This window comes from Dioscorea cayenensis, chromosome 5 (assembly GCF_009730915.1).
Source record: "Dioscorea cayenensis subsp. rotundata cultivar TDr96_F1 chromosome 5, TDr96_F1_v2_PseudoChromosome.rev07_lg8_w22 25.fasta, whole genome shotgun sequence".
NCBI classification, from domain to species: domain Eukaryota; kingdom Viridiplantae; phylum Streptophyta; class Magnoliopsida; order Dioscoreales; family Dioscoreaceae; genus Dioscorea; species Dioscorea cayenensis.
The window spans coordinates 22,451,693-22,469,830 of NC_052475.1; the positions used below are offsets into that span (position 1 = coordinate 22,451,693).

General features: G+C 35.0%; 1 protein-coding gene across 1 annotated transcript; it reads left to right on the plus strand.

Annotated features, from left to right (window-relative positions):
• The first annotated feature begins 172 nt into the window (after positions 1 to 172).
• On the plus strand, positions 173 to 15,577 carry LOC120262148. Its single transcript, XM_039270213.1, has 7 exons — positions 173 to 656; positions 1,142 to 1,234; positions 2,083 to 2,169; positions 3,538 to 3,599; positions 4,055 to 4,136; positions 5,005 to 5,055; positions 15,400 to 15,577. Exons 1-7 carry the CDS (start codon positions 195 to 197, stop codon positions 15,556 to 15,558), a joined length of 996 nt encoding a protein of 331 aa, XP_039126147.1. The 5' UTR covers positions 173 to 194; the 3' UTR covers positions 15,559 to 15,577.
• Positions 15,578 to 18,138: the final 2,561 nt, after the last annotated feature.

Consider the following 18,138-nt stretch of genomic DNA (forward strand, 5'->3'; position numbering starts at 1 on the left):
TTAACCATCAACAAGATTGAGACAAATACTAAACTTACACTTCACTAAAGATATAAAAGAATGATAAATAATAAAGAAAAGTATCAGACACAGGAGAATCATGCAAGGAACTTTTTTTGCTATATATATATATATATATATTATCATGTTGAAATTAACAAATACAATATACACAATCACAAAAACAAATAGCCATGAACATCTCCAAAATCTCACTCCAAATGCCATTCACTAGTCCTAGTATTACCACTGCCAGCAGCATCCTCACTCTCCATGGAAGAAATACCTGTCTTTCTTCTATTCCCCCTCATCGTCATCGTCATCATCATCGTCATCGTCTTCGCTTTAGCTACCGTCTTCCTTTAGCTATGACTAGTATGAGAACCCATAATGATGGTAAATTTCATCAAGTCATTTGTAATGCATTTTTTCAGGCGAATGAAATCAGTGGAAAATTCAACGAAGAGTTCAAATACGAAGAAATGATGATTATAAGAGCTGCTTTAGCTTCCTATATTATCAGTGATGCTTCAAGCAAATTACTAGAGCAAATGGTCGAAAATGGAATAAATGGAAAACGAGACAAATCTTTGCAGGAGTCACATGCTGAACTTGATTGTTTGATTCAGATGGCGGAAATAATCAGAATAATACAGGTTCTTTGATTGTTTTAATTTTATGCATGCAATATTAATATAGCATATATATATATATATATATATATTTATTTTTCTAGCTATAATTGTGTTTTTTTTTATATAACCCTTGTCAATATTTATCTTTACATGATATTTCTTTTTATCATCACTTTCCCGTTAAAACTTTTTATATATATGCGGTCTAATTAATGGCGGGAGTAGTTATGCAAAGAACACATGAAAACAAAAGGTTGGTAAACATTGTATTACATGAAATTAAGGTATATGTATTTGGAGACTGGAGATGCAAGAAATGTTATAAGATGGATAATTTTTGAAAAAAAAAAAAATTATTTTAATGGTGATAAGAAATCGGTTAATTTGTCTGAAATATATTAATAAAAGTAAAGCTTATAGATATTACATGATATTATTATTTTGTTTCAGTTTTGGCTTAATATATTAAATAAAAAAGCTAAAGGATATTTAGTATGCTTAATTAGGAATATTCATCTACCGATCATTTGGCGAAAATCATAGAAGCCTCAGGAGATTACGCATCTGGATTAAAAGAAGTTGACAAACTTATTGAGGAGGTAATTCTCAGTCCATCATGCATATATATATATATATATATATATGTATGATACAATATTATTATAAAATAGTTAAATATATTTATTATTAGAAATTGTATTTATAAACACATATATTCACCTTCACAACAATAGGCTAATGGTAATGCTGTTAATTTCTATGAAAAATGTCAAGGGCTCAAAGTATGGATTAAAGTGTGTGCATGTGATGACCCGCTTATCCATATGATAATAAGAAGAAGAAGAAGAAATGAATATATATATATATATATATATATTCTCAAATTAATTTATGACAATTTTATTACTTAATTTTGCTGTTGCCTTTTTCATTCTAATTTGCAGAATAATAGAAATGACATAAGAGAGAAAATATATATATATATATATATATATAACGGTATATATAATTAATAATCACGTCAAAAGAATGGTTGTGGTATTTCATTTATGATAGAAACCTCACAATTTGATATTCAAGTAACCGGTAAAGTCATTGATAGCCTATTAATTTTAGTTATATAAATTATTTTTGCCGTTGTAAGAAAAATATTTAAAATAAAATTAATTAATTTTTGTTTTATTCTGTTTGTTTTCATATGAAGACTGATCCTCAATCTTCATATCCAATCCAGAATGATTATATATAGTTTTTCTTTGATGAAATTAATAATAAAATATTAAACCTAAATATAATATTTTCAAAGTTAATAACTATAATTTTAGAGTGTATTATTTTTGTCATGAATATTAATGAACTATTATATTTATAAATAATAATAAATAAATAATTTTTTTTATTTTTATTTGTTATTTTACATTGTTAACCTAGTAAATATGATTGGCAGGAAGAATACGAAAAAGCTGAAAAGAAATGCGATATGCTAGAAGAGCTCCCACATTCCTTTGTGGACAGTAGTATTACACTTCGAAAGGTTAGCTCATTGATTATATATTGCATTTTTTTTCCATTTATTTTATAACTTTGATCAATATATTTTTCATTAATATATATTAATTTATCTATCGAATTAAAATTTCAATTTCAGCTTGAGATTGCGATTTTATGGTGCGTGCATATTATCATTATCATTTATAGTATATTGAATTCATGCCCATAAAAATCAATTACTTCTAAAATAAATATTGTTTCCACATCATTCATGGATAACTGTTTAAAACTCCAAAGAAATTATAACAAAAAAAAAATTGTTTTTTTTTATCTCTGAATTAATCATAGAATATCATTACAACTTAAATAAAAAAATATATATGAAATAATCATACTAGATCGGGCTTGTTACAAAATTAACATACATAAATATTTATATATCACACAAGTGACAAATATTATGAGTGATTATTTATTCAACCACGTGAAGTAAAAAACATTTTCATTAATATTTATTAAATTATATCATTAATATGTAAAATGAAAAGTGTGTTTTTCAGTCACAGTTAATTTTTAAATATATGTTAAGAACCTTTCTAAAAAAAATATCTATATATAAGAATAAGAAAACAAATGTTTTTTTTTTTTCAAATAGACTACAAGCACCTCTACTTAAAGAAAATAACGGGTATACATGAATATGAAATTAATACCTAAATACACTTTTACTTTTATTTTGCCTAACGTTGGGGTTCGATCTCGTATGTTCCTCTAAATGAACACCTTATGTAAATGATGAACACTTTATATAAGAGATTCAATATCAGTAGGTCAAAAGATCGTTGACAATAAATATAAAATTTAAAAATAAATAAATAAATAACATGATGGTTATAAATCCGATTTTGTATTTGGATTAAATGGATATTGTCAATCATTCTCATATGAATAAGTTTTTATGTATAATTTTTTATTTTGATAAATATGGACTAGTAACTTAAGTGAGAAGTACTTATTACTGTAACCAACTATGTATTCATCTTGCATGAGTTAAAATTTAAGCCTCTTTTCTCTACGAAAACACAAGTAACTTTCACAAAAGACAGGTGTTAATAGATCAAATATTCGTTGACCACATAAAATTTTTAATTTATTTGAGATAAATTAGTTATTTGAATAAAAACCAATTGCATAAACAACAAATCTAAAACAAAGGAAATTGAATGTTTGTTTGATATTTAGAATAAATTAATCTGTTGTCTTATTTGGTTAAGTTATTTTTGAATTAATAAATATTTTTTTATAAAATAATATTTTGAATAAATAATCCATAAATTTAAAATATAGTATTTTTTAAATCTATGTTTTTTGTTATTAATTATTAATAATTCTTATTTTTATTTTTTTGTAGTTTATTGCATTGCTCGGACTAGGGAAGACACATTTGGCGCAATACATCGAGGAAACCAAAAGGTCAAGCATCATTGCATATTCATAATTGTAATACGCACAAATTTAGATAATATGAAATATTTTTTAACAAAATCCAAAAATAATATTAGTGTATATATATTTAGAAAAATTTTATTTTTTCACATAGCATAAATGCTGTAAATGCCGATAGAGGTATAAGATATTTTTTGATGTCTTACTTAAAATACATGGTTCTTTTAATAATTAAAAATAAAAAAATTATTTTGAGCCTAAAAGTTAAAAAAAGGATGAAGATATATTTTTTTTTTCCTTAAACACTCTTTTCATCATATCATTTATACGCATTAGTCACATACTTTTTTAGATTATTTTTATATGACCGGAAGAAATTATTTTAAACTGTTATTTTTTATTTTTTAAAAAATATTATTTGAGAAATTAGGTATTTAAATTAAGCTTGTTTAACAAAAGTATATTTTTTGAATGCCAATCAGCTTGCAGCATTTGGGAAGGCAACACAAGCTAATGGACCACTTAATTCATAAGTTGATTCGGGGTGTTTTCTATGAGTTTAAGGTTGTACCTTTTATCCTTATAATAATTTCTTATATTTAGATATATTAAAAATAAATAAATTTATAAAAATGAATTAATATTTAATATTTAATATTTATTAATATCAATTAAATCAAAATTTAATCAAGCTTAAATTAAACATATAAGTGAAAATTAAAATTTGTAGTTTAAATTTTGTTATGACTTTTACTAATATTAAAATGACTTATGTATGGTATAATAGATTTCAATATTTTGTAAAAAGACCATAAAGTTTTTAATGGGCATCATTAAGAGGATTTAGGCAAATAAAATTCTTTAAAAGAGAGTTTTGAAAAGTATGTTAAGAAAATTAATTATAGGGATCATGCAAGATTGTAGAGTCCCATGTGAGAGGTATATATGTGTAAGAAATATTTTCTCTCCCTTACCGAATTACATGGTAAAAGAGTTTATTCCCATAAAATATATAAACTATCATAATTGGTGCACTTGTATACATGTTTATCCTTGACTAGCAGCATTTATCATTTTTGTATATATATATATATATATATTATCTTCATGAATATTTCTCTGAGAATTGTAAATTATGTAACCGTTTTTTAATTTAAATCAAAATTAATATATACATACCATAAATTCACATGTGAGTTTCTCTTGTAATTTTGATTTGTTTTTTTTTTTACTAAGCACTAAATGCCTTTTAAATTTTATTAATATCTAAAACAAGTTATAGAAAGGAAAACTCAAGTTGTAATTAAAGTAAATAACGTTGCTCATTTCCTAACATATACTTTTTTTTTTTCCAACGGTAGAGTTTATTAAATTAGTAAAATTATAATATGTGTTGATTTGACATTGTTGCCCTTCTGAATTTGATTGACAGGGGGAGGATTCGAGAAATATCAAAAATGACGGCAAAGGTTCATTTTTAAAGGTTGGTTTAATAATAAATTGATTATTTAATTATTTGTTGTGATTGATCATTTTCCATTGGTGCAATCTACGATGAAACCGATCCAATAGATTGACACCATTAATTCTATCTTCTAGCCACCATTTACTTATTAATCTATATAAGATTATTATAATTCTTATTTCTAATGTATCTAAAATTAGTTATTATTAATTTTTATATAATTAAGAACGAACGACTTTAAATATTTGCAGCAGCTACCTAGTCTACCTTCATTTAGTAATTAAAATAAATTATTATACAGTAATTCTATTATAGAGACATTTAATTATAAATTTTATACAGAAATATATAATAATATAGAAAATAACGTAGAAAAAAAAAATTGATGGATGATAATATAGAAAAGTGGAAATTGCCAAAAAAAACCCTCTAAGTTTGTAAAATTGCCAAAAACACCCCGTTAGTTTTGCAATCCCTAAAAACCCCCTCGCTTTTAAACACTATGTTTTTCAAAACCCCCAAAGCCCATGAACGGATGTGAGCCCGAGTGAGTTTCAAATTTTATGGACGAAAAATGCCCTTGCATGGGAGTCGTGGGTCGCAGCCCATCTCGTGAGTTTGAGAGGAAGTGGGGTGGGTTTCGAGGAGTAACCCTGCAAGAGACGAATTTATTGGAGCCATTTACTTGTTTTTTCTCAACTCGCGTCTTGCACTTTTCCATTTCAGCTCGTCTCCGAAGTTGTCTCTACCGTGCAAGCCCTCTGTAATTGGCATTTCATCGCCTTTTTCCCTTTCCACCCCGGTATCTCGAAGGAGAAGTCCCCCGCAAGAACTAGTTGGCATTTCATCGGGTTCTGCAATCTAAGGTATTGAGTATGGTTTTATGTTAAGCTGCTCATTATAAAGAAAGATTTTTTTCGGTTTTTGTTTTGTGCTCCTCTTTTTTGTTGGAAGATATCGAAGTCCGCAGGGGGATTTCTACCGGGGTTTTGTTAGTCTTGCAGGGAGATTTCTGGCTAGGGTTTTGTTTTGTTTTTGCAGTTTTCAGATGTATACACTATCGAAATAGTTTTTTTCGATTGTTATGATTTTGTGCAATATTTATAATGTACATTTCCCTTTCGTTTGATATGGTTGCAGTTTTACAAATGAGGTTGACGTTTAAGAAATGAGATGTTACAGTTTAAAATTTGTTGTCTCTGTTTAATAAAATGGGTCTCTGTTTAACATTTGATATCTTTGTTTAATAACTGAGAGGTTACCGTTTAAAACATTATATTTCCGCTTAAACTTTTGTCAATACTGCATGTTGAATGTGTTGTTATTGTCGCATGCTTGTGATTATGGCGGTCAACCTAGTTAATGGGCGATGCTATTTTGACAACGGCTGCTGGAGACCTTAGATGAATTGAAAGATAACATGACCCCTCGACATCGGGAGATTATTCAAGGACACCGCTTTGCAGCTGCTCACTCGAGCTCGAAGCTATATACCAAGAGAGGGCACTTCTTGATTCTCTTTTGCAAAAAGTACGATGGTCGCACCAATAAATTCGAGGATCGGGAAAGCCTCGCTGAGTTTCGAGGCCCTCGTGGATGTGGCCCTCGTTCTTCATGCTAGCTGCGATGGCGACGTAGTCATATTTCGTAAGAAGAAGACCCGGTCGGCCGTCAAGGGCGGTATTTATCAAAACCCATCGAGAGACGCAGATCGCATCAAGAGCATTCTGGTGCAACTTGTTCGACAGATGGGAGAAGAAGATAATTTTGTCAAACTCCTGATGGTGTACCTCATGGGTACAGTCCTATTACCAAATACATCATGCTCTGTTCGAACTCGGATCGTTGATTACGTCGATGATCTACCGACCCATGGGGCCATCACGCATGGGCATAGCCGACGCATAGTGGCTTATGGAGGATATTCCCCAGCACAGCCCGAGTCGCAAGATAGATGCGCGTAGGGAAGACCGAAATCACGTGGTACATTAAGGGTTGCTCGGTGCGTGCTTAACGTCTGGTTTTACGAAAGTGACCGGAACGGGGAAGAAAAGTCCGCTTTCAGCGAGGTCCCAAGGATGTTGTGCTACGGTGAAAGTACTTACCGGAAGCAAGTGACGGTAGAAACCAGCTTGTCATCGCTCGATGGGAAAGAGGTAATAAATCATGGACAATGTTTAACATAAGTCTTTAATGTTTAAACATATTATTTAGTGTTTAACTTTAGTATTTACCGTTTAAAACTTATTCATACCTGGTTTAAATATTTTTGTTCTCCGCTTTAAATATATTCTATAACGCTTAAATATATAACCAACTGCTTTAAATATAGTTTTTACAGCTTTAAAACGAATGATTTCACTGACATTGTTTGGTTTTACATATATTAGTTTCCGAAATGGTTCCGACGAATCGTCAAGAAGAAATATTTATTAGGGGCAAACCGACGGATGGATGCTATCGCTCCCGAACCACTTGCTTGAAGGCGGGATGAGGAGGCGCCTCATCGTGCGCGCTCGACGCAGCTTCTCCTACTTCCATCCACTGCCGCGACGCGATCCTCGTCACTGAGAAGCCCTCCCCACCCCGGCAGATTGCAACAACCCCCTACCACGACAACGATGGGTTCTCCGATTGTGGCGGCCCCGACCATGGCAGCCCCTCCGACCGTGGCACCCCAACCGGTGACATTAGGCGTAAGATGTCACCGCAACTCTTATGCGTGCGTGCAGATATTGACGACCGAGTTTCTCGGCTTGCCGCTCGTGTTGAGGCACTCGAGGGGACGTTCACAACCGATCGCGCCATTCCTCCAAAGAACTCGAAGCACCCGGGACGAACGAGGCGCTCGGAATTTTGACGACGATGACATCATCGGGAAGGTCGTTTCCAAGACGGCCACATTCGAGAGAGACTTGCGAAAAAGAGGAGAACAATCATCGCTCTATCTCCACTCGCCGGTCGACGATGAAATAATAACAACACCATCGACGGTACGACATCATTCATCGAGGCTGCCGCTGCTGGATAACATGGCCACGACGGTGGAGGACATCATCGATGATGTGGCCGCTGCCGCGCTGAGAAGGTCGTCAACTCTTTTCTTAATGAATCGATGGACCCGGTGGAACCGGGTTCACGAGATGCGATGATCAAAGATGGACACAATCCTTGCGGATCAAGAACAAGCTAAGGGTGTGTCTCCAATGATGATGTCGCTCGTGGCCACGGTTGAGAAGATCGTTGAATCTGCTGTCGCGTAGCCGTGGCGCGGCCGATCGATCGCAACGACGGAGACACAATCCCCACCGTAAATATAACCATGTAAGGATGTGTCTCGCGGTTGATGTTGTCACCGTCGTCCCCCGCATCGAGCGAGCGCAATCCCACAACAAGAACAACCATGTAAGGATGTGTCCGCAGTTGATGCTGTCGCAGTTGTTCTCGCATCGAAGGAAGATGCTTTGGCGGTGTCGAACACGTGCAAAGGAATCTGTGCGATGCCCATGAAGACCCCGACCGAGCAACGAGAGAGATGATCAAAGCCAATCAACAATGGGACCAGACGGCTCGAAAACTTTTATTCCCAAAAAGAAAAAAATGGGTTGGCATGTCTCGTCTTAACAAATATGAGCAGGAGTTGATGAGGATCTTCCTCAACTGCTCTATGGACGGGTAAGTCTTAAGTTTTTATGATAGTGTTTAAAGTTTTTATTATAGTGTTTAACGATTTTCTAATGGTGTTTAATGTCTTTATGTTATCATTTAATTTTTCTACTTAACGTTTAATTATATATAATATCATTTAACAATTGATAATATAATTTAATCATTTACAATATGGTCTTATTATATCTGTTATCGTTTAACCTCAGCACTGTCGTGTGGAAGAATGACTGTCGCCATATCATCACGGACAAATTATACACGCTCGCTTGAGGGAAGGAGATGGTGCGAGATGATGTGATGGACACTTTCAGTATGCATTATACAAAAAGTCGATGAGCAAAGAGCCATATCCTTACAAGAAGCGCCTCCATCACCGGACCAGCTTAGCGCTTTTTATGTCAGCGGGAGCTGACGACATGAAACAATTATGGCTATGGTCGGGGATCTGTCATGCGCAACTCGCTAGAGTTCAAATTGTCATCCTCCCGATAATCATGAATGGCCACTTCCATGTCGTCATCCTCCCGATAAAGACGCGTTGGACATGGTAAGATCTTTAATTATGTCCGATTAATAGTGTTTGGTATTTAATCGGTATTCTAATCTCAACTTGCATATCTCGACAGCGGAATCTATTCGACAACTGTGTCGATATGCAGTTCGGCGAGTCAGCGACGGCAAAGTACCCACTCGTACCGCGACATGGAAACCCCACGCCCGGAAATAAGGAAGCGTCGATTGCTGCCGCTCGTCGTCACGGTTTATCGAGCAATTACTTTGGGGGTGAGAAGTTCAGCTACCGCGAGATGCAGCGTTCCTTACCTGCAGTTAAGATATGTTACCCGCATGCTTAAGGAGGGAGGCGAGCCAGCTCCATGACAAAGAGGGTAGATCGCGCAGCGGGTTAAGATTTGTGACCGAAGAACATGTCTTGTATATCTCAATGTCAATTTTGTTTTCGAATGTAAACCTGGACATTCAATTCGATGTTTCGTTTCGGAATAACATGACTTGTATATCTCAATGTAAAAATTTTGTTTGTTTTTCAATGTAGAAGGCGGAGTTAAATTCCATTCGGTTTCATTTCATTGTTTAATTTACGTTGTAATTGTGTACATTTCCGTTTAATTGTTTAAATATACCATATATCGTTTTAAACATCGAGTTGAAATATTTCAAATTACAGATGTATCCGTTTAAAAACAACAATGTCTCTGTTTAAATACATTCGATTCGTTGTAAAGAGTAAGAGTTTAAATATGGAAAGTTGCCCATCGATACACAATGTTTCCCATGTCATCGTCGGCTTATTTACAATGCCTAGTCGGTGACAGCTTTCATTGCAAAGATCGTCGATTGTGACGGATCCATGGCAGCTGCGCAATGTAACTCGCGGACATCAAACGCTTGCGACTCGATCCCTCTTTCGTCTAGAGCCGCCCGTGTCGCTTTTCTCGTCGCTGGAGAGTCGTAACGAAGCTCACGATTTTTCTTCAGAAGGCTGTCATCGTCGGGTATGGGGAATATAGCTTCTTTGTATGCCGGTTGTAATTGTCGACGGTGAAGTACCCGCTAATAAATCGATGTACGTTGGTGTGCATCTGCGTTATTGCGTATGGCGTGTTTCTAAGGGATACCATAAACTTGCCACCTTCGACATGAACAAGTTCGATGGCGAGATCTACGAGTTGCTGCAGTGCGTCGATCAATTAGCACGATCATCGACACACGACGACCAACACGAAGATTTCGCGTGTCCTAACCAATGATCTCTACCTTGAATGTATGTCCCGGGGCGTAAGTAGGTCTCCCACGTTTGTTCAGCTTGCTCACGCCGGTTACATAACATGCGCATCACCTTGAACCCCGACAAATAAGGGTTAAACAAAGATAGTGATGGTTAAATAATTCAGTAAACATGTTTAAACATTATTATAAATATTTAAACGAAAGGATTAATATTTAAAAGTCGGACAAGTGTAATTAAACAAAAGATTGAGAATGTTTAAAGGGTAACACTAAATGTTAAGTGTAAACCAACATTCTGCAGACCTTATGGAGTCGACCATTTTCTTCACGCGTAAATGACGAGCTTCCTTGATCCAAGCATTGAGCGACTCCGTGACGTTTGAATACATCTCACCCCAACGATCACCTCTCGAGCGGATAATTCGACCAATGTGCCATATCGATTTATTAATCGACCCAGGTGATGAGCTTCGGGTGATGTGGCTGCCGAGTTCATTCACGGTATCATCGAAATCTTTAGCCGTGGATGCCACGCAATGCGGAAGCATATAGGCGACCACTCCTCCCTCAATGCCTTCCCAAGTCCGACATTGGCTTTCGTAAAATTGGCCTCAAATGTCGAAGGCAGTATGCATGTGGCGAAGAAGGGAAGACTCTCGCAATTGCGCTCACAAGGCTCTTGGACCTGTCCGACACGAAAGTAATTATCTCATGATAATCTCCATCCTCGTATAAAGCATCGCCTAAGTTAGATATGAACCAAGTCGATTGGCATCGGTTTTCAGATTGTCGACTATACCGAGGCGACTTGGAAAAAAACCATTGTTTCCATCTTTCCTGTGGCAGCCCGATGAGTGTACCCGATATTTTCCAAGGAGGGTGGGTACCATCGAGAAGACAGCTGACTGCAAGCCCTCTTGAATCCCACAATACACGTTGCGAAAGAAAAAGAATGCACGTTTAAAAGCGATCATCGTCTCTTTCCACGATCGCCAGCCGCTATGAGGGTTTGTCTCGACCACCTTATCTACATACCAAAGCAACGATCGTAGCTGGAGATGTCATTGCCGTCGAGGACCACCCGGGCATGCTCTTTTCCCAACCAAGCCTGCTTATATGGTATGTGGACACTATGTTCCCGCAACATGTCCTTCTGAATGTCGATGGCCTTGTACAAGGGACGATTCTTGAGCTTCTGAATCACTCGTGCGCTAACCCATTTTTTGGACGCTTTCGGATGTGACGCCGAACCTATGCCACCACCGCAAGTGTGTGACGGGTTGATTGTCTTGATTCTGAAAGTATTTTTGTTATACTCTTTTGATGCATGAAGGCGCAAATGACAACCATCGGCAGCGCATTCCACAGTCACCCGATGTTTTTCGTTCTTTATGAATTCGAAGTCAAAATTCCTTTTGATTGCATGATTTCGAAGTACATCCCTGAAATGTTCGACACCGTCAAAACGTTGTCCAATATCCAACGAAAGCACTTCAGAATGATCTGACGAGGAAGGAAGACATCCCACGCCGTCAGGGTCACCATGGGAATGAACTGGAGCACTCGCAGAATCTGAATTCCTTCCAACACTTCAGTCAAATGAAAAGATCAATATGTTAAGCGGAGAATATAATGTTTAAGTGATAATGACAATATTTAAACGTTAAATTAAATACTTAAGTAGTTAACTAATAACGTAAACGACTAGTACAAGATGTTAACTAGTGACGGACATATTTAAACACTAATGACCCCAGATAACTGGAACAATTAAAAGAGAAGGAACTTACTGATGAGGTAAAACTCGTTTTCATTAGGATTCGGCAATGGCACATTTTCTGTCTTGACGACAAGATCAACTACAGCACATTTGAAGATGGAGTGCACGTGACACATCCGCCTGAAGTCAACATCGTTTTCTATTGGGCAAAACCGCTTTTATATCCATCCGGTGTGATGAACTTAACCCCTCGACAAGAGAAACTTGAGACCCCCATCGCTCACATATCTCAGCTAACACCAACTCCCAAGAAGTCTGAGCCGTGAACATTAGCACTCTTCCCTCCCCGTTGAATCTAGCAATACCACAAAAACTCTCCATAATATATCGGCCGAAAACCAAATCGTACAAACCAAATGAAATGAAGAACAAAAATAAGCCAAGAAGAAGAAGAAGAAGAAGAAGAAGAAGAAGAAGAAGAAGAAGAAGATGTAAACAACAAACAGCAGTCAGATAGGCAAACAAAAAAGTGCATATATATATATATATATCACTGTCGCGATGAAGACAAAAAAGTGCATAGAGGTTAGACTAGACGTGATGTGATTGGGCGGTATTTTTCCCTCCATCCCAAGGGCAAAAAAGGAAAAATATATGCCACTGTCGCGATGAAGACGTATTGTCATCGCTCGACATGAGTATCTGTTTAAACGTCAAGCTTTTTATGTTTAAACAGATACATATAGTGTTTAACATAACGATTACCGGTTTAAATAAAGTCTATATCATGTAAATAATACGTAAAACGTTTAAATATAGTGATTTAACTGTTTAAAATATATGTTATTGTTTAAATTGAATGCTTTCACTGACATCGCGTTGAAGATGGGTACCTCCTGGGTCACTGTTTAAACATCTTTACATATTTTCTTAAACACCGTTGTCATTGTTTAAAGAGTAACTTGAGTATTGTTTAACTTTTTCTATTGTTTACAATGACGTTCTTTTGTTTCCCACATTGTTTTTACTAGGTCTCTGTTTAAATTTCAGAAGTTCACATTCAAATAAAACATTCGTTTACAACATTTACAAAACATTTACAACGTCCTCTCGGATTTTGGACACTCACGACTCGACCCTCGTATAACGAAACAAGTGTTTGTACATTCGAATGCTCACAGTGGTTGCATAACATGCGCATCAACTTGAACCTGCACAACGTACAACATTAAAAAAAAGGTTAAACAAACACATTCATGAAAATGACTATTAATCAATGTGTCATGGTCGGACTTAAGCAAAGATACTGATAGTTAAACACAGAACGTAATAGTTGTACACTGACGTAATGTTCTTAAACGGTAACAAAAAGTCTCAAGTGATAAATATCAACCCCGTCTTAAAGGATGTTTGCTGATCTCCCTCCTCTAGAGAATCCTCCGCAATCACACAATACGTGAAAACTTTCTTTTCTTACCCAAGTCGAAATGCTCGCTTAATTGCTTGCCCGTCATCCACCGCTGGAGAATCCTCTGCATTCAGGCAATTATGCGAGCATTTCGCCTTGGGCAGGAAAAGATAGTTTAACTTGTTGCGTGATTACGGCTGATTGATTCTCAAGATAAGGAAGGAGGTTCACGAAACATTCTTTCAGATAGAGTGGTTGTCCATGGGAAGAGGAGGAGGAGGAGGAGGATGATGAGGACGACGAGGAGTGGTTGTCCATGGGAAGGGTTCTTCCTGGTTATTTATGGTGTGAAGTCCACAAGCAGGCTGACTCTTTATATCCGAGAAAAAAATTAAACGCACAGTGGACCGACATTGACTGATGACAACGAACGGGTGTTTGGATATTTATGTTACCGTGCATAAGAATTAATGCCGTCATTAATTCTTATGCACGGGATACCATAACCTTGCCACCTGCCATGTGTCACCTGCCAACAATTCAGATCAAACGAAAAAGATCACCGTTTTACGCAGAGACTTTGAGAATTTACACATTAATATGAAAAGTTATACATGTAAAGATAATGTTAAACGGAGATAACAAGTATTAAACGGATATGACAATTATTAAACATATTAGTAATATATTTAAACGGATAATAGCAAATAGTTAAACATTATTTAAAATATACAAATAGATAACCATAAACGAGAAGAACTTTACAACGAAATGAACTCGTTTTCAAACGGAGACGACAATGGCACATGCTCTGCCTCGACAATAAAATCGACTACAGCTCATTTGAAGATGAAGTGCATTTAACCAATCCGATGGAAATCAACTTCATTTTCTGTTGGAGAAACCGATTTATATATTTCGGGTATGATAAACTTCACCCAGACTACCACAAATGAGCTGCTATAATAAACACCTGCGGAATGGTCAAACTGATAGCAACGAAGAGATTCTCACCGTATTACGAAACCGGCAGAACTGAAGTCGAACAACTCAAATGAGGAGAACAACAAGATGTAATGCAACTCCTAGGCATTTTCTATCAGAAACCAAGCAAAAAGCCCTTGAAAAGGTTGAACATGATGTGATTTGGCGCTTTCCTTTCCCACCATTTTCAAGGTCAAAAATGGGATTTCACAACATGGACCCATTTGAAGTGAACGGTAGGGGGTAAAAGGGAAGTTAAACACTAACGGAAGGGCTGTCCGGGGTGTGTAAAAGTAGAAGGGGGTTTTTGGGAAGTTTTGAAAATTACGATGGGTGAACAGTAATTTTTCCTATAGAAAATTACGCATGTAAAATGTTTATCATCAAAACATGATAATATAGAAAATAATGGTTCATAACCCAACAACATTAACTACTATGTGAAAAGCTTTGGTGTAAGAAATTCCATCTCTCGAATTCTAGTCTTTTTAAACGCGATGGTGGTGACAAACCCTCAGTTGTAATTAGTGCTAGCTTTCAGCCGAAAACCTATGTTACTAAGTGAGAGTTTATAGACTAGATGATTAATTTCTTACCTACGCACACTCTTCTAATTGTATTTGTAACATTTATAAAAAATAATATAAAAAAACTATAGAAAAATATAGAAGTGACATATTAACGAATGTTATGAATTAAAATGGCCGTCTATTATAAAATTTAGTTAAAGATATCATCGGTTTATTTTTGTGGTAGTGTGTATAGATTTAAGATTTATTGATTTTCAAATAAACAAACCTTACAAATGCCAGATTTTTTTTTTTTTTGGAAGTTTATCCGCAAGATGATGAGAGCTAAGGAAAAATTTAAAGAATACGAAGACAAGGAGGAAGATAGAAGAAATCCACCCCAATCTGGTGATGAAAACAGAGATGAGGATGAGAAAACCTCTGATGAACAGAATGGCAAAGAGGAAAACCATGGCAATTGATGTCATTATCTTAATTTGATTTTCTTTTTAATATAATACCCAATCCATGAGAGAATGCTTAAATCTTAAGGAAAAAAAGAAATTTGTATGTTTTCGTTGTTATATATTCCATACAAAAAAAAATTATTATTATTATTATTATTATTGTTGTTGTTGTTGTTGTTAGTTTCACCGGTATAGTTTCTGAGTTTTAGGGAACACTCAAGCACTCATAGAAATCTCACACAAACCAACAAAGAAAAAGACACACGACGTTGGTAATCCAGTTCGACGTCCACTCTCCTACGTCTAGGGGGTCAAGCCCGGAGATAAACAATCCACTAAAAGAGGTAAAAAATACATGAGTACAAACATTTGTCACTCACACTCTTAAAAGAATAAAGATCACTACCCTCTCTAGATTGTCTTGTGCACCCACTCTCTTTAGCTCCGGTCACACTTATAATCTACGAGCAAGGTAGTTTATATAGACACCTCAACGTCCCAAATATAGCACATATCTCTTTTGGAATCTCCGCGGCTACTAATTTAAAAACCTTCCGAAATTAGCTGTTGCAACTCCTGTTTATAACATAAGTTGCAACATGACCCTAACTGTTGACTTGACTAAGTTCTGTTTACGTTGCGGACGACCTCAAGACCCATTAAACTCCCAGTCATGCTTAGTCCGAGTCGATGCAGCCAAATCTCCCGATTGCGACTGCCGGCAACTAGCCTACCTTCTCAGTTCCTCATCACGCAGTCCCCTCGCAAGGGGCGCACGTCCTTGTGCGTCTTCCATGAAACTTGCCAAACTTAGTCTTCAATCTTCTAAGTTTGGTCTTCAAAGATTCTCCAAACTTGATCTTCAATTCACCCAAATTTGGTCCTCAAATCTTCCCAATAATAGATCTTCAATCAATCAATTCAATCATCAAGGATTCTTCAAATCATATCTCCTTCATTCATACCATGAATAGATATTTCTTCAAATAAGCTCCACCATATTTAGTCTTCAATCATATCTCTCTAATAATGGTCTTGATATGATCTTAAGTTACCAAGAATAATACCATCAAGATCTTCAAGATATTATCCTCCAAGTTGTAGACTTACTAAAAATAGCTCCACCATATTTAAGATGATTTGCCTTGCAAGCCAAGTCTCCATGCCATGTCACCATACTTTCCATGTCATCAATTATGTTTTGTCATCATGGTTGTCACGTCATCTTGCCTTGGTGTCAAATCATGCCAAATAAATAGTGCGGTTGCACTAACAATTATTATTATTATTATTAATGTTATTATTATTGTTATTATAACTCCATGGGAGTAATTTCTGAACTCAGCAATCCATCATCAGTGTATTTCTTGTGAAATGACTCTTCTTTTTCAGTGCAAATGCCATTAGTTGCATATTTATTTATTTATTTTAGGGAGAATTGGTTATAAACCCCTCAAAAATTCTATAATTGCATATTTATCCTCCGAAAAAACATAATTGTATATATACCCCTGAAAAATATAGGTATTTGCGGATATGCCTTTACTGTTAGATTCCGGTAATCAAACTTGATTAACTATGGTTATAACTTGGATTAAGATATACAAAAGGTCCAAAATAACCCTTGTACAACTTTAAAAAAAACTTTTCAAGGGTATATATGCAATGATATAATGATAATTTTATATATTTGTTGTTTGTTAATAGATGGTTTTTCAACTAATTTGAATCCCAAGGGTATATACGCAATTATGTATATTATTCAAGGGTATGTATGCAATTAACTTTTATTCAGGGGCAAATATGTAATTTTAAAATTTTTTAGGGGTACACCTGTAAAAGCCCCTTTATTTTATAATATAATTTTATCTTTTGGCCTGTAAATCATATTATCAATATGTTTTTTTCTTTTAAGTTTTAGTTTAGCCACTTTTTCAAGAAAAAACTATAAACAGAATTTTTTTATTAAAATAGGTCTACATTTCTCTGCCAATGTTCAACACCCCTTTTGCTCACATAATTATACAGGTAACAATCTTAAATTTTTTTTTAAATATAAAACTTTGATTTATCTTATATCTAAATTTTTTATTTTTATTGTATAATTTATTATTTAATAAAAATTATTTATTTATTTTTATAATTTTGGCTGTGGTTCAATTTACAGTACTAAAAACTGGCCCTGCCTGAAGCAATAGACTCCATGAGTGTCTATTTTTCTAATTATCTTTCCGGTTTGCCAAACACAACCCAATCACATTATTTTTAACACGAGCCGCTAATAAACAATTTGCATATAAAAATTCAAAATACAATTTGCATATAAAGACAACACTCAGCTTTTGTTACAAAAGACACAAACCTGATCATTTGATACCTCTCACACACACGTACCTTCAAGAAGAATATTGAGATAAAGACTAAACTTACACTTCACTAAAGATATAAAGCAATAAAGAAAATAATTTTTTTAAATAGAAAAACAAACAAACAAAATAAAGAAAGGTATCAAACAAAGAAGAGAGAAGCACTTTTACTTTATAATTTCCATTCTCATCTCATCATATTCATCAAACATTTATAACAAACAAAAAC